Here is a 16,579-nt window from a genome sequence, read left to right as displayed (position 1 = left end):
CTCCAGCTCTCATTTTTTTTCAAGCTGACAGTAGGTATAAAAATTATTTGTTGAATACCCAATAAATTAAAAAACCGGACATTTTGCTGAACTCTTAATACCCAGTTAAGGATTTTGTCCCTCTAAGGACCACTTAATTGCCCTATCCGAACATACCCACTGGGGCATCTTTCAGATGTGTGCAGAGGCCTTGTCCCAGAGTTTCATCAGCAGAAACATAGCCCCCACTCGGGGGGTGACCCAGGAGGCAGACGGCCTACAGTATAGACTTTGCTCTGACACTTAACATCATAGCGTCTTCGTTCCCCCCATGTGAGATGGGAGGTGCTCTCCCCCCTCTGCCAGCTTGAGGGGCATGAGTATTGTAAACTTAGCGAACTACACCAGCACAAGGCATTTGGTGTCTTCCTTATTTATATCTATATAAATATATTTAGTGTCATCTTTTTATACAAAGCATGATATTTCTTATTTTAGAGGTTTCTTATATTGAATAGACTCCTCTGGTTTGGTTTTTCTGCACGTGCTTGTGGATCCGTTATTGACCAGAGAGGGCAGACCTGTCCTGGTCTTTTGTTCTCTTGCTGTTATAATTAATTAAGCACCCTCGAGTGTGCATGAGTAATTGAACTAATTTTGTCCGGTGCATAAGAACTTGTACTTGTCTGTGCTGAACTTCTCCTGCTGAGATGTACGTGGAGTTGCCTAGAAAATAATTGTAAAGCATTTTGCCAACTTAGTATGCCATTTGTAATTATGCCAAATGCTTCCTAGGAATGTCTCTCTTTCTCTTTTTTTTTTTTTTTTTTAACCCTTATTTCTTCTTTCTGAGTTTTCTCAAAACTGGGGCTGGAGGAGTTCCCACTGGACCAGCAGGTATTGCTGATCCATGGGTACCGTGCAGACAGAGCAGGCTTGCCCGTTCCCTTTTTCATTCTCCGAGCAGCCAGGCTCCAGACTCTTCCTAGTATGGGGGCATCGGATCACTGGCACCACTGTCTGATACTGACCAGCAGAGGCAAGGCCCTAGGGCACCTAAAGGATGGGCTGGAGGCTCCGCAAGGCCGCCTGCTCCATTCAGGAGAGCTACAGAGCTCGGAGCTGCTACCCACTGCTGCTCAGTGTCTGGATCTCGGCAGGAGCCACAAGTCTATCTGGCCAGCAGTCTGGAACAGACAGAACTGTGGCTGCTCTATTCTTAATGAACAGGGGTGACCCCAGAAATCCTGTGTTATGAAAGAATAAATCAGTTAAATTTAAATCCCAGGAAATTCTTTCCCCCCCAACCCCCCACAGTCTTTTAAAAGGGAGGGGTGGGCAGTCCACAGATAGAGGAGTAGAAAGCGTTGCTCTTGTGCGGGCGTCCTATGCGGACATGTGCATAGTGGTTAGTGTGCAGACGAAGATTCTGCAGTTAGGGTTTGTTGTGTTAACAGCTAGTGTAGTGATGGAGTGCAGTAGGAGAGTACGGCACTTAGCAGCCGTGGTGGCGTGGACATTCCCAGTAGGAAACTCACCAGGTAGTGAGGGTCTGTTCGGACTCCACAGGGAAGGGGCCCCAGAGAATGCAGAGAGGCGTGAAGTAGCGGCAGCAAGAGAGAGGGAAGGAGCCCTGGCCTGAAGGTTGGGATAGCCGCATTGCTATCCCCTCTACCGCTGGCGTCCCTCTCCTTCTCTGAGCCCCCCACACTGTGGAAGCCCCTCCCAGGCCTGGGCCTTCTCTGTAAACTGTGAGGTATGACACACAAAGTAGGCAGAGACCTCTTTTCTCATGGGTTTAGGAATTCTTGGTATTTCTACCCAAATGTTATTCCAAATCCTGCTCTCAGCTTCTTTCCAAACAACCTTTTACCCTTAATTTTTTTCACTAAAATACAACATACATACAGTAAAGCATACAAATCTTAAGTGGACAGCCCCGTGAATTTTTACACATGTGCACCCCTGTGTAACCACCTCCCAGACCAAGATCAAGCCCATTATCAGCACCCTACAAGGCTCCCTCTTGCACTTCCCAGTTAATAACCTGACACTTCCTCAAAAGCAGCCCTCTCTTCCACTTCCATCTCTTCTATTTCGGTGAAGTTTTAGAATTTTTTATAAATGAGTTCCATATTATATATTTTATGTCTGGCTTTTGCTTGACATGATGTCTATGAAATCCGTCCATGTTGTGGCATATAGTAGCCGTGTGTTCTTTTTCACTGATGTATAGTACTCCAGCGTGCGACTGTGTTTCTCCATTCTGTGTTGGCATTTGGATTATTTCCCATTTGTGGCTCTTAAGAATGGTGCTGCTGTGGACATCCCGTCTGTCTTGCATGCACAAACACAGCCATTTGTGGTGGATCTGCACCTCAAAGGGACCTGCTGGGTCCTGGGACAGCTGTGTATTTCACCCGTAGAAACTGCCAGTTTCCCAGCATGGTCGTACATCTTTACTCCCAACAGCAACGAGAGTCCCGGGTGTTCCACACCCTCATCGGCACTTGGTATCATTATTATTTTGTTGTTTATTTTAGTCTTTCTGGTGAGAGTCTTAATTGTACCTTACTTTGCGTGCCTTTATGTGTGTTTATTTTTTAATATGGAGAATTTCATACAAATTCAAAAATAGAATAGTGTGATGATGCCCCATGCCCCCATTCCCAGCTAAACAAATCACTGAGCCCCAGCCAGTCCCACCCTAAGTTCGTTACATCTACTTGCTTCTCTCTTGGATTATTCTGAAGTAAATCCCAGAATTTTTATAATTTCATCTGTAAATAAAGAATGATAACTTAAAAAAAACATAGCCACAGGGGATGCCTGGGTGGCTCAGTTAGTTAAGCGTCTGCCTTCGGCTCAGGTCATGATCCCAGGTCCTGAGATTGAGCCTTGTGTTGGGCTCCCTGCTCAGCGGGGAGCCTGCTTCTCCTGCCTCTGCTACTCCCCCTGCTGTGCTTTCTCTCTCTCTCTCTCAAATAAAATCTTAAAAAAAAACACACACATAAAAAAAGGATAGCCACAGGACTATTATATGCAAGGAAAGAAAGCAATATTATTTTCTTTTTTTTTTATTTTTAATTTTTCTGAGTAAACTCCATGCCCAACATAGGGCTCGAACTCACGACCCCAAGATCAAGAGTCACATGGTCTACTGACTGAGCCAGCCAGGGGCCCTGCAATATTTTCCTAATATCAAATAGTCAGTGTTCAAATTTTTAACTGTCTTATAAATGTCGTAATTGTTCCTTCACATTTTTTACTTGAATCAAGATGGCAATTAAAATAGGCCTATACGTTGCAGTTGGTTAATATGTCTCTTGAGTCTCTTTTAATCTATAGGTTCCCCCTTTATCTTTTCTTTTTTTCTGAAAATGTGTATGTTGAAGAAGCTGAGCCGTGTGTCCCACGGAATCTCCCAAGGCTGGAGTTTACTACCTGCATACCACTAGTGGAATCTAACGTCTTCTGTCCTCTATATTTTCCTGTAAATTGGTGGTTGGACCTAGAAGCATGGTCAGGTTTGGGATCAGTTTTTCTTGTTTGTTTTCGGTTCGGGGAAGCCTCACGGCCGACCGTTTGTTGTCTCTTCCGCAAGCTGCATCAGAGCCAGCTGGAGCTCCAGGAGGCGCGGCTCTCCTACCGACAGCTGCAGGGGAAGGTGGAAGAGCTCACGGAGGAGAGGAGCCTGCAGAGCTGCGCTGCCACCAGCACGTCCCTCCTGTCCGAGATAGAACAGAGCATGGAGGCTGAGGAGCTGGAGCAGGAGAGAGAGCAGGTGCTGCTATCCTGTCGCTCTGGCATGTGCGAGGTTGCCCAGGGATTGTAGGGCAGGCCCTGGACTGCGGGAGCCTGTCCGTCCTCCTTGTGGCCCAGTGCCTACCGTTTCTGCTTCCTCCCGGCGAGGGCCTGTGGCCCTGCATCTGCGGAAGCCTAGGCTTGCTGGCCAGAGCCGTCGGGAAGCAGGCCCTGACGAAAGCCTGTCCCAGGCTCACTGTTGCCCCAGTGCCCCTTAGGAGATGCTTGTTGGCTCGTCCTCAGCCTCATACCTCTTATACTGACTGGGCTCTAGCACATTCACCATCCGTCCAAATGGCTTCTTTTCATACTATTCCTAACCACTTACTCCCCTAATCATGACTCCTATCAAAGTAACGAACTATATAAAGAAGTGCTTATATGATAAATGGGAGGGGAGTAGAGGGCTGGGAAATTAAGAATTAGGAGTCTGGATAGATGTACTGGGCCCAGAACAGGTATCAGTATTTCTTGGGACAGGTGATCTAAAAAAGAAAAACTCTTTTTCCTAGAACTAGTCTCTTGGGTGTCAGAATGTTGGGTTCCTACACTAGAAACAGACGGGCAGGTGGCAGGCTTCTCTAGAAACAGACGGGCAGGTGGCAGGCTTCTCTAGAAACAGACGGGCAGGTGGCAGGCTTCTCTAGAGTCTGTAGTCAAGAACGGTTCTTTGTGGAGCAGCTGAGACTGCAGCTCTGGGAGGCCTACTGCCAGGTTCGCTATCTCTGCTCGCACCTCCGAGGGAACGACAGTGCCGACTCAGCCGTCTCCACGGACTCCTCGATGGACGAGTCTTCAGAAACTTCATCTGCCAAGGATGTGCCGGCCGGCAGCTTGCGCATGGCCCTGAGCGAACTCAAGAGGCTGATACAGAGCATCGTGGATGGCATGGAACCCACGGTAAGCGGCCAGACCAAGAAGCTCCTCACCCCACATGAGCTGGCTGGTGGGAGGCTGAAAGCCAGCACGGGGGACGAGGCTAAACCCAGAAGGGGAACCTTGCAGAGTCTGCGAGAAGGTCGTCTGAGCCCTTATTGTCCGAGAGCGCTGTATACTGGTGACCGGCCGGAGGGGCAGAGTGTCAGGGAATGGAAATTCCAGAGTCATCTTCCCGAAGACACTGGCATACAAGTGGAGTCCTTTCTCCATGTGGTTAAATCCAGGCCATGGTGGCCTCGAGGTCAAGGGCTTTCCTTAGAAGCTTTGGATGTAGAGATTGGGATCTAAGTGCGAACTGCAAGTTTCTTTTCTGTAGCTCACTGGTCCTGGTGGTGGAGTTAGCTGCGAAGAGGCAAACTTTAAGATCCGAGCTTCTGCTAAAATGATACGAGTGAGCACGAACGTTGAGGTCAGCAAGGGCCTTTTAGAATTCCAGATGTGGCTCCTCTCGTGGAGGAGAGGAATGTTCCTGTGGGCTTCCTGGGCAGACTGGCATTTCTTCCAGCTTCGTGACAGATTTCTGCCAGACCTACTCTCCGTTCACACCCCCGGCTCGCGGGCAGTTGTTCTCTTCAGGGCCCACCCTCCTACAGAATAGTTAGCGTCTTTCTACCCGTATTAGATGAAGTCCTGCCAGAGGGTGGGTGTCTTTACCTGGGCGTGCCACGTGGATTGGTGGAATGTGCTGTAGCTGTGGAGGCCGGGTCATGGTGGGGGATGGGAGCTGTCGGAGTGAGGTGTGCTGTTCACGCCACACGACTTCCCTCCCCTGAGGCCCGACACAAAAATAAATGTCTAGCTAATGTTTGCAGATCCAAATTGGGCAAGAGAATCTCTCTCCTCTAACCCTTTCTTTCTTCCCTCCTCTCTCTTTTTCTCCCTTTCTCTCCCTTTCTTCCCCTCCACTTCCCCACCCCATCTCCTCTCTCCTGCTCTCTTCTAAACCGACCCATCTCTCCCCCCTCTCTCTCCCACTAACATCTCACCACACCCACCCCTGCTTGCACCGTCTCTCTGGTTGGTGGCTTTCTCTTTTGCTGTCAGAGCTCCCGGAGAATTGACGATGACTCCTTAGAAGAACAGATAAGGCAGACCAGTGAGGACTCGAGAGCCCTAAGGGAACTCATGGAGGGGGAGAGGGGTAAACTGAGGCAAAGCCTAGAGGAGCTGCAGCAACTCCACAGTCAGGTGAGCACCCCCATCCTCAGTCCCGAGCAGGGAATGTGCATGTGTCCCCCAAGGTCTCTTGGGACCCTCGTGAGTTCCCTTTCCCACATCTATTTGAGAAGTGGCTCTCTGACACATCCTCAGAGGACGGTGACCTGAAGTTGAGGTAAGCTGGGCATCTTCAAGAGAAGAAGCCAACCCTCTGGTTTAGCCTAAAGTAAAATTGTTAGGGATAAGAATAGCTGACCCTCCATTTCCTCCAGTGACATGCTGCCTTCCACAGAACCCAAATTATCCGGCGGATTCTGACAGTTTAAAGTGCCATAGCTCTCAGGACATTCAGGGATGTTTTTCCAGCAGCTTCTAAGCGGGGAAGTTGGCAAACCAAGAAGCAATTGATCTTTGCAGGCCTGTTCTCTCTTTGTCATGCCATCACCTCTGCCAGCCTGTTTTTCAGCCTTAGAAGTACTTACTGCTGCTCTTGCTCTTCCGTTCCTGTTTAATCATGATTTCACCTCTCTTGAGAATCCTGGAGAAGGGCATCTGTATTCCAATCTGAAAAGTTCTAAAGGGCTTAGGAGCAGCCCCCACCCAGAAAGGAGCTTCTAAATTCTGTCCTAGGAGATAGATAAGGCGCTTCCTTTTGACGAAGGTCATGTGTAGTGTTCTGTCCCACTTGTGGGGGACACCAAACAGGTAGCATTTTAAACCCTGCCCCCACCCAACTTGCCCCCTTCCTCCCTCATGCACAGCCGGTCATCCCTTCCTGCCGCACCAGATCTCTGAGAGATGGAAGTTAAGCCTGGCTTTTGCTTCAGTCGGTATTTCTTAAATTTAAAGGACCTTATAGAAATAAACTCCTTTTGGGGGTCATACCCATTGGACATTCTAATATAATTCTCTTGAAAGATATTGGGAGACCCTCCTGCATCTATAGCTGTACTCTTCTTTCTGGGAGTGAGCAGATAGCGAAGACTGAAAGATGCTGTTGAAAGCCGTAGCTTGTTTCTGGCTGAGTGGGATGGGGCAGCCAGAGACACTGTCATGCCTGAAACCTGAGTCCCTCAGGTGGTCGTTTGGCCAGGGAGCAGTTCAGACACCAGCACAGGTCTTCAAACTGTAAGAACCAAAACAGAACAAAGAGGACCTAAAAGTTCCTTGGGTAAATAAGAGTTTTATTTACTTTAAAGCCTGCTTAAATTTTGGTAGGGGTGCTTCTTATCAGCTCTTTGGTATTGGCTGATTGGCTTTTTTTGTTGCCTCTCAGAATAGCAGAACTAGAAGCGGCTGGGGCATTACTGAGAAGCAAGAGCAAGGCACAGGTCTCTGAGCGTCTGGACGCAGCCCTTCTGGAGCCTGTCTCCACCACAGGATTCTCCTTAACAGTTCAGCTGATAAGTGGTTGATGCCAGTTCCTGCAGGTTCCCTCTCAGATAGCTCAGCAAGCAGATAGTTCTGCCTAGTCCCATGGGGAATAGAATTGGGCCTCCTGAGTGGGTCATCTCTTCCCACTCTTCCTAAAAGCTTAGACAAAGCAGCAGATCTCTCCGCCAAACTACATCCATCCAGAACCATCCTGGGGGAGTAACACTGACCTCCCAAGGCAGTGGGTAGGATGCAGATTGAATTGCAGCGGGCCGGTGGGGACGTGGCCGTCAGAGCGGGCTCCGCATTCTCCATGCCGTCAGTGCGGCCGCTCCTGCGCGCTGCCGTGGGCCTGCACCACACTGGACCCTGAGATGCTCGGGACCGAAGTGACTGCACCTTGTGCTCCGCAGCCTCTCACAGTTGTGAGGGGGTCAGACTAGCTCTGTACCCCTGGTGGGGGAGGGGGGCAGAGCTCAGACAAGGTTATGTGAAACCAAAGTTCCAGCAGACAGCTCTAGACTAGAGTGAAACCTCATCCAAGGGCTGGTCCAGCCTCCAAGCCCACTGCTCTCCTACCCGGGAGTATTCTTTTTTCTCCTGGAAACTGAGCCGGAGGTAAAAGGTGTGGGACCTGGAGGGTGAAGTGACCAACCCCTCGGTAGCCTCTCCAAATTTTTAAATAAGAGAGAGCCCAGGTTTAATTTTAACTGATAATTATGTTTGAGACAAGAATCTATGACCAGACCTGAAGACCACCCCCACCCTTATGCTGTGGAGAGCTCCCTCCCACCGCTACTTACCCCCTCTCGTTCCCCACAGCTTTGCAGGCTCCTTCCTGGTCAGGGCTCACTGGGGTCTGGAGCAGCTGCTGGGAGGCAGGGAGGACGTTCAGAGCAATAGGAAAACCACTTATCTGGGGAGCCCCTCCACCAATTCCCAGGCCAGTAAACCAGGCTGTGGGAGGTGCAGTGAGAAATAGTCCCAGGCCTGGGGCACCTGGGTGGCTCAGTTGGTTAAGCGGTCAACTCTTGATTTCAGCTCAGGTCATAATCTCAGGGTCCTGGGGTGGAGCCCCGCGTTAGGCTCCTTGGTCAACAGGGAGTCTGCTTCTCCCTCTCCCTCTCCTTCCTTCCCCTCTCTGCTCCTCCCCCTGCTCACGTGTGCTTGCTCTCACACACTCTCAAATAAATAAATCTAAGAGAGAGAGAGAGAGAGAGAAAAGAAAAGAAAAAAAAGAAAAAGAAGAAAGAAGAAAGAAAGGGAAAGAAAAGTGAACAAATAGTCCCAGTCCGTGTTTGGTTCCTTTAACTTGACTGGGGCACTAGCTGGTTACTCTAGAAGGGGCGCGACAACACGGCAGAGCAGGTGCTGGGAGCACGGAAGGCCTTCACTGCTGAGACCTTGGTGACCCCTCCTGTGTAAGATCTCACTGTGTTCTCTTTCCTCCAGCTTCCTAGCCATTGCCCTATTTCAGACCTACATTCTTTCACGCCGTGGCTTTGGTCATCACTTACCCTCCACGTGATCTGGATTGATCTTCCTGAAGCGCGGCTTGGGTATAGAACACCCTTGCAAGTTCTGGATGGACTTCCTATTGCCACATGGCGGGAACCCTCCAACTCCCGTGGCTCCACAGCCTGGCTGCATGCCGGCCATCCAGCCTTCTTCCCTATTCTTTGCGTCTCCCCTCCTTTGCTTTAGTCAATTGGACGTAGACTATGAAAGGGCGTGACGCACACTCCCTGTGCTTCCCGACATCTGGGCCTTTTCTCCGGCCCTTTGCCTCTGCCCAGAAGACTCTCCCCGGCCACCTGTACTTAATCAACCCTACTCATCCTTCAAGTTTCACTTCTTCCTTCAAACTCTTGATTCCCTTCCTCCTGGAGCCCCTGGGTCTGCTTTGTCATGGTTACCCGCCCTCACATCTCATCTTCCCAGTTAAACCTTAGACCCCCACAAGGACGAGCTTGAGGCCCGACTTCTCTGTCTTCTCTTAAAGCGTCTAGCGAGGCCTTACCTAGAGCAGGCATAAAGATCACTACCAAATGAAAGGGCCTAGACAGATGACTTCAGGATGTTTTCTTTGATCCTATCCAATCATGAGGACCCCTACTTTATGTGGGAAAAGTGGATTTAGGCGAGGCTGCAACGTAAGTCAGTGTATAAACCGGCCGGGTCAGTCCTCATGACAGCCACCAGCAATCAGTCTGCACGGGTTTCGGAGAAGAAAGAGCAGAGCTTGCCACCAGGCGCCAGATGCTGAGCTCAGTCCTCGATGTCAGTTACCTCATTTGAGTCTCACAACAACTTGATGGTGGGAACTAATTATTTTTATTCCTGCTTTTTATGAAAAGTATGTGCAGCTCAAAGAAGCTAAGTCCCTTGTCATTTCTAAGGCACATAGCCTTAGAAGTGCTGGTCTCTACCTTGACCAAGTTTTCCAGACCAAAGCAAAAAGTTCTTGTAGAGTTTTTTCTGGAGCCTATTAAATGTTGGCATTTCCTGCCTCGCATGTGGTTTTATCTATAGCTTACTCAGCTGGCAAAATCCTTGTCTGGCGCACAGCCAGCCTGCGGCTATGTTAGGGCTGATTTGGTTGGAGGAGGTCTGGCTCTCTTTCTGCCAGGTACTTTCTGGGTCTTGAGTTTCTGGCCTACCAGGGTACAGAACCTGCTAGTAAGTAGGGTGAGGCTAGGTTTCTCACCTGCTGCCTGCTTGCCTCAGGACTAGCTACACCCCATGGCCTCTGCAGGTGCCCCAACCTGTTCTTCCCTCTGGCTCATAGCCCTGCTCACCGCAGCTGTCCCCACCATGAAAGCGCAGAGCACCTGGTCCTGACGTGCCCTACCAGGCGTCTAAGAGTACAAAATCCATTGCTCCCGGTAACAACAGATTGTCCCGTATGCCTCTTTGTTGTCGGGCGTCCTCTGGTTTCTCCCGAGTGGCTCTACGCCAGGTGCTGGCAACTCTGGGGCTCAGCCTGGGGAGTCCGAAGCATCTTCGGGGAAGCTTGATCTTCAGCCTTGCTCCTGGGGTCTTTGCTCAATTTCAGTCGGTCTGAAGATGTTCAGGCCTGGGACTTGAGGAGGGGGGCACACTGAAAGGTGGCGTCTGTCCCCTTGTGGGAGGGCTCGACCTGTATGGATGGGTCCTCCCTTGGAAAAATGTCTAGTATGTGTAATATTTAACAAGAGGGCAGGGCCGGTCATCCTGACTCCTGTCTGAGCCTATTGACTGGGAAGGGGCTTCCACCCTTCCATTCATTCAACAAATACTTACTGAAAGTTCTACCAAGCAAAGTTTCTGGTTGCAAACAACGAAAACCCTCTCTGCTTAAGAAGAGAGAAACTGTATTGGAATTAAATCTAATAGCTAACGGAACCGAGTTCCAAAACAGGAAGGAGCCATGGGAAGTGGAGCCACAGAAGCGATCTGCTGTCAGTGTAATAATTTCCCCCCAGCATGTGGCTTTGCTGAACCCTTAAGAACTGCAGTCCCAGGTAGGGGGAGTGACTGGCACGTCTAGGTCACCTTTCCATGCCTGCGTGCCTAGGAAAGGAGATGTCTCTCCCCTTTGGCTTCCTTACTGGGAGGGCATCCCCTGTCTCCCACCAAGACTCATGCAACCAGGAATGTCCCTCGCATAGGAAAGCATTTGGGATGATGACTAGCCAAAAAAGACAACTGTCTACTGCACAAGCATTTTGGGATTAAGCATCACAGAGTCAGGCTCTGAAATGCACAGGTGAGCGGGGTGCGCTTCCCGCCCTTGCAGAGCTCTAGCGGTACAAGGGGTTCCTCCACAATGGGTGGGGTAAGTTGTGGTCACCAAGGGAGCCACTGGGAAGGGACCCCTACCACCAAAGGATGACCCCCAATGAATGGGCTGTGGGGCCACTCACTGAGGCACGGAGCCCAGAAAATCTAACAGGCTTGAAGTGAAAGCTGTGAGCACCCCCTTGGGGCTGCTTGTTCTTTCTGCCTCTTTCAGGGCAGCCCCCCCCCTCCAGGCCAGCAGCAGTGGTAGCCCCACATTCATCCCTGTGGTCTCCCATCAGGTGACACTGCTGAGTGTGGAGATGACTGCACTGAAGGAGGAGAGAGACCGACTCAGAGTGACATCTGAGGACAAGGAGCCAAAGGAGCAGCTTCAGAAGGCCATCCGGGACCGCGACGAGGCCATTGCAAAGTGAGTGGGCGTGGCTTGTCGAATTTTACTTTAATTACAAGCAATGTGAGTGTGTGCTCAATTTTAAAAGTGAAATCCTACAGAAAACAACAAAAGTGAAAGCGTTTCCCTGCTACCCACCCTCGCCCCAGTCTGGTTCTTCTCCCCAGACAGGCGCTACTGTTGGAGGTCGGTGTGTGTTTCCCGCAGATCTTTTTCCTGTGCGTGTGCCCTGACCGTGCACTACAGTTGTTTGGGTTTTTTAAGTACCAATGGGATGATGCTCTACGTGTCTTGTATATCTTAGCTTTCCAACTTCATTATATAGGTCTCCTTCACCTTTTTTATTTCTAGGGTTTTTTTTTAGGGGAGTTGTTACTTTTTATTATGGACATTTTTAAGCATACACAAAAGTAGAAAAAAATAAGATGAATCCCTACCTACCTGTCTTTTGGTTTCAACCCTAATCAGCATATGGCCGACTATTTCATCTATGCCCCTACCCAGGTCCTCCCCCTCTCGCCTAGATTGTATGGAAGCAAATCACAAGACCCCTTATCTCATCCATAAACACTCCAGTATAGATTCTACCAGATAAAGACTCTTTCTGGAAAACACACAAGCACAATACAGTTGTCACACTTGAAAAAACTTACAGTAATTTCTTATTATCATCTGGTAACCAGTTGGCCCATAAATGTCTTTTTATGATTGATTAGAATCAGCCTCCAAAGTCCACAAACCCCATTTAGTTGATATGTACATAGGTCCCCCTCCACCTTTTTTTCATACTGCATTTTTTTATCAAAGGAACTGGTCGTCTGTCTCCTAGAGTTTTTCTGTGTTCTGGGTTTGATGCAACCTCAGAGTATCATTCAACAGTTTCCTCTTACTCGTATTCCCAGTAAACTGAGTCATATTTTAATAATGTTTTGGGTTTTCTTTAGCAGAGAAGAAATGCATTCTCTTACACTCAAAAGTTTGGAAGTGCATAGGCAAAAAAAAAAAAAAAAAAAAAAAACTTGCATATTCCCCATCCCCCTTCAGATGATTTCTTTATCATGCATTTAATCTACCCTCTTCACTGTGAGGAAATAAAAAGCACTGACAATATGTCTGCTCGTGGGGCACTTTGCAACACGTTCATAACATCTGTGTCACTTCACTGCTTAACAAAACACTTCATCCTTTAATCCTGCCAGCCACAGCAACAAGTAAAAATTTTTCATCCCAATTTTTACAGATGAGGAAACTGAGATACTTTCCCCAGTTCCATGGCCAGTGGCGATCACTGGCCTCCACGTCAGGTCTCTTGACCCCTGTCCCCACATCCTTTCCCCTTACCACAAGGGCTGCTTGTCAGCAAACTAAAAGGAGCCCATTTGAAACAAATTGTAAATAGATACTATATACCTTTTTAAAAAGTAGTAGGACACATTTTAATTCTGACTTTAAAATTCCCCACATCTTCCCCCTTCTCACTTCCACACACACTTGTCCTCTCGCTTCTGCTCTCTCTAATCATTTCATCATCTCCATTACTTAGTTTTACCTTTGGGTCCCCTTTCCTGTCTGGCCAGGACCTTCTGTGAAGCTGTCTGACGATTTCCAGTTCCTTTAGGAAGTGTACACAGGCTTACAAACCCTGCCCCTGGATTCCTGGTGACTCTTTGATCCGCCAGCGAACAGCACTGTAATGTTTTGGAGGGGGAGCATACTTTCATGAATAACGAAGGTTGAAATTGTGTCCTACAATTAGGGAATACAATGGTAACATTAAGGTGCTAATTGTGGAAGCCTGTTGGGAATACAAAGCGGGATGAAGTTAGAAGTAGAGAATGGCTGGTCACCTTCTCTCAGCTGGACAAGCCTACAAGGGCCGAGCATCAAGCTCTGACCGTATTCCACCCTCAGCACAGGTGGGAGAGAAAACCAGAGAAAGTACCAGGGTACAGGAGAGAAGAAGAAACCGAAGTTGTCTAGTGCCCTCCCTTAAAATAAGTGGAACCTAGCTCTGACATAGGGGGACTGGGGAGGCCAGCAAGTCTCCATGAAACCTTGAAATGCATGCCTTTACCTTCTGCCAAAGGAGGCCCGGTGAACCGCCTGGTGTCTGACCGAGCTGGTGAGCAGACGGTCCTCCCCGAGTACTCAGAATTCTGCAGGGAGGCCCTTGTCCTTCACGGACCCTACATAATAAGGGGTTAGATCACTCCAGCAGGATAGCTCTTTTTCTGTCCCTTAGAAATTAAACTCTTGGTATAATGTATTGAGACAACAGACCTAAAGAATCATTTAAATGTGGGGGAAGCACACTTTGTGTAGGACCTTAAGGGTTTTACAAGATGCTTCCATACACATCATCTCTGATTCTCCATCCTGACTGCACTTAGAATCATCTGGGGAACTCCCTGGATGCCAGGGCCCTCTCTGCAACAATTCAGTCTGAATCTCCTAGTTTTGAGGTACTTCTTAAAAGTGTCCCCTACCCCACCCCGTGATTCTAGTGCATAGTCAGGAGTGAGAACCCCCAGGAAAAGTAACTCCCTCTCTCCACTGGGCAACAAAAACCTTAAGGTGGTCTTCATCCTGCACAGTCGTGAGTTTCGGAAAAGTAACAATTTCGTCGCCTTGCAGGTAAAAGGCCCTCACTAAAAGCAAAAGTCTGGAGCTAGCAATCTGCCTCACAAAAACAAAAAGGAGTCCGTTACTAGTGGTTTCATTTAAATAAGGAATTCTTCCAGCCCTTTCGAGACATTACTTCTTAAAATTCTGATTAATACATCCATCAGCGGCCTCTGCGGCTTAGCTCTCCTGGTCTGGGGTGCGGTCCGAGGCTGGAATACGGAGGTCGGCAAGTCGGGCCCAGCTTCGGGGGGTTTCGGGAAGGAAGGGGACCCCCTGTGAGCCCCGGCGACACAGCTGCCGCCGGACCTCTGCCTGGAGGCCTTGGTCAGCACATTCCGGGGTCTCCGGGCTTCTCGTGGCGCCACCTGCCGGGAGCCGCCCAGAAGCTCAGGAGGCTGCCGTGTCTCCGGAGCCAGGGGTTTGCGCTGCTGTTCCAGGCCCCGAGCGGGGGGGGGGGGGGGGGGGGGGGGGGAGGCCCGACGGGCGTCCATGGCAACCGGTGCCGCCTGAGGATTTCCGCCGGCCGCGGCCAGCCAATGGCAGCGGGCGTGACAGGGCAGCCCGAGGCATCTGAGACGCTGGCGCTCATTGGACGGCCTCTGCTCCTGTCCCTTCGACCGCAGTGCGGCAGGCGGACCGGGGTGATGCGAGCTGTCCCGACTGCTTCTCTGGGAAAGGCAGGCGGGGCGCCGTTCTGCGGCCCTGAGGTGTCAGGGGAGGTGACTCATGGATCGGACTTGAGGCCGAAGAGGAAGTGCCGGTTGCAGCGGTGGCCCCGAGGGCTTTACCCCAACTGCCCCGCCTCCCAGCCACCCTTCGCTTGCGGCTGCTGGAGTCCCTAAGGCCCTGGCCCGGCGGCCTCTATAGGCGGGTCCTCCGGCCGACCTTGGAACGTGAGCACTGCTCGCTGGCCCGTGCGTGAGGCGGTTGTAGTTGATGACGGGCTAAGTGATGCCCATTCTGGCAGCTGGGCGACTAGTGCCTCCTTGGCAGAAGCTGCTCAGTCTCCCACTTTCTATTCCCATTCCTCCACCCCTGAAAAAAATTTTCTTTTGCATTGAACAACTATGATTTAGGAATGTTGGAAGAGGCAAACACAGTAATACATGAAACATATTAAAATATGAAAATACAAAATGCAGAAGTATGTGGGAGCCCATCAGTGATCAACCAGAGAGAGCCAAGTAGACCTTGTGTATGACCTTTAAACACACATGCAGTTTTTCTTTTACAAAGCTAGTATCCTACCAGAGCTTGTCTTGTGCTTTTCTCCACTCAGCAGTACATCGTATTTCCCCCTTGTCCGTGAATAATGAATATTCAACGTCATGTTGGTTACTGGCGGCTGGGTTCCGTCACATAATTTACCGCCAGTGCCCTAATTGTTGGTGACTGTGATTAGCTAGGCTGTGGTCGTCACCACTGCATGGCTACTTTTGCACACCTGTACCTTTAGGACAGATCCCTTAAGTTGGGGGGGAGGTTGCTAGTGAAAAGGAGGGGCTGGGAGGACAAGGTCCTTACCTCCCATGGGAATAGGCCTTTTGGGGGAAGGATTAGCAGCTTCTTAGTGCCCTGTGAGGACTTTGGTGTCCTCTGGGTGCCAGTCCTCCTTTATCCTCCTCCCCGAGCCCCCTCTTCATCTGTGAGATGGGGAGGACAGATAGTCCCTTCACCTACACATTGTTACAATGGTTGAGAAAATGGATGTGAACCCAAGCGGGGAACTTTCCAGCTCTCTGCAAGTAACACCCTAGTTACTGTCAATGTTCCTATTGTGAGTTTGATCCAGAGCCTGTTTCCCCACCTTGTGGACTCCAGGCGCCCCAGGTAAAGAATCAGATGCCTCTGGCACAAGACATCCATGCTCACGGGGCGGCCTGGGTGGCAACAGTGGTTAAGCGTCTGCCTTCGGCTCAGGGCGTGATCCCGGCGTTATGGGATCGAGCCCCACATCAGGCTCTTCTGCTATGAGCCTGCTTCTTCCTCTCCCACTCTCCCCTGCTTGTGTTCCCTCTCTAGCTGGCTGTCTCTATCTCTGTCAAATAAAATAAAATAAAATCTTTAAAAAAAAAAAAATCCATGCTCAGCCTGGCTTGTCTGTTTTTAGGAAGAATGCTGTGGAGTTGGAACTCGCCAAGTGCAAGATGGACATGATGTCTCTGAACAGCCAGTTGCTGGATGCCATTCAGCAGAAACTGAACCTCTCGCAGCAGCTTGAGGCTTGGCAGGTAAAGAGAGCCCTGAGACCCAGGGTGAGGGAAGACAGGGCTCTGGGAGGAGATCGCTGAGGCCCAGGCAGAGAGTAAGGAGAGTTGTTACTACGACCGTTCCCGTGCACGGGGGTGAGCAGTAACCCGCTTTCACCTGTGGAGATTCAGAGCCGGTGCTCCCCCAGCCCCCAGGAAAAGGAGGCCTGAGGAGGCAGTCCAGAGCAGTGAACCCCAGGCTGCGCCATTAGGGAAGGTGGTGACCGCACAGGTTTGGAGCAAGGGGGCTTCCTTCAGCGGGTCGTTACATTAACCA

General features: G+C 50.0%; 1 protein-coding gene across 1 annotated transcript in view; it reads left to right on the top strand.

The window, feature by feature from the left end:
- Positions 1-16,473, top strand: part of BICDL1 (BICD family like cargo adaptor 1) — a 94,005-nt gene extending 77,532 nt beyond the window's left edge. Inside the window, exons 5-10 of the mRNA XM_057305726.1 lie at positions 3,584-3,763; positions 4,465-4,683; positions 5,767-5,910; positions 11,316-11,446; positions 16,164-16,284; positions 16,435-16,473. Of these exons, the coding sequence (XP_057161709.1) occupies positions 3,584-3,763; positions 4,465-4,683; positions 5,767-5,910; positions 11,316-11,446; positions 16,164-16,284; positions 16,435-16,473 (834 nt within the window). The remainder of the gene's footprint in view (positions 1-3,583; positions 3,764-4,464; positions 4,684-5,766; positions 5,911-11,315; positions 11,447-16,163; positions 16,285-16,434) is intronic.
- Positions 16,474-16,579: the final 106 nt, after the last annotated feature.

Source organism: Ursus arctos, unplaced genomic scaffold, assembly GCF_023065955.2.
Source record: "Ursus arctos isolate Adak ecotype North America unplaced genomic scaffold, UrsArc2.0 scaffold_34, whole genome shotgun sequence".
NCBI classification, from domain to species: Eukaryota; Metazoa; Chordata; class Mammalia; order Carnivora; family Ursidae; genus Ursus; species Ursus arctos.
This window is presented reverse-complemented; position numbering and strand designations above follow the sequence as displayed.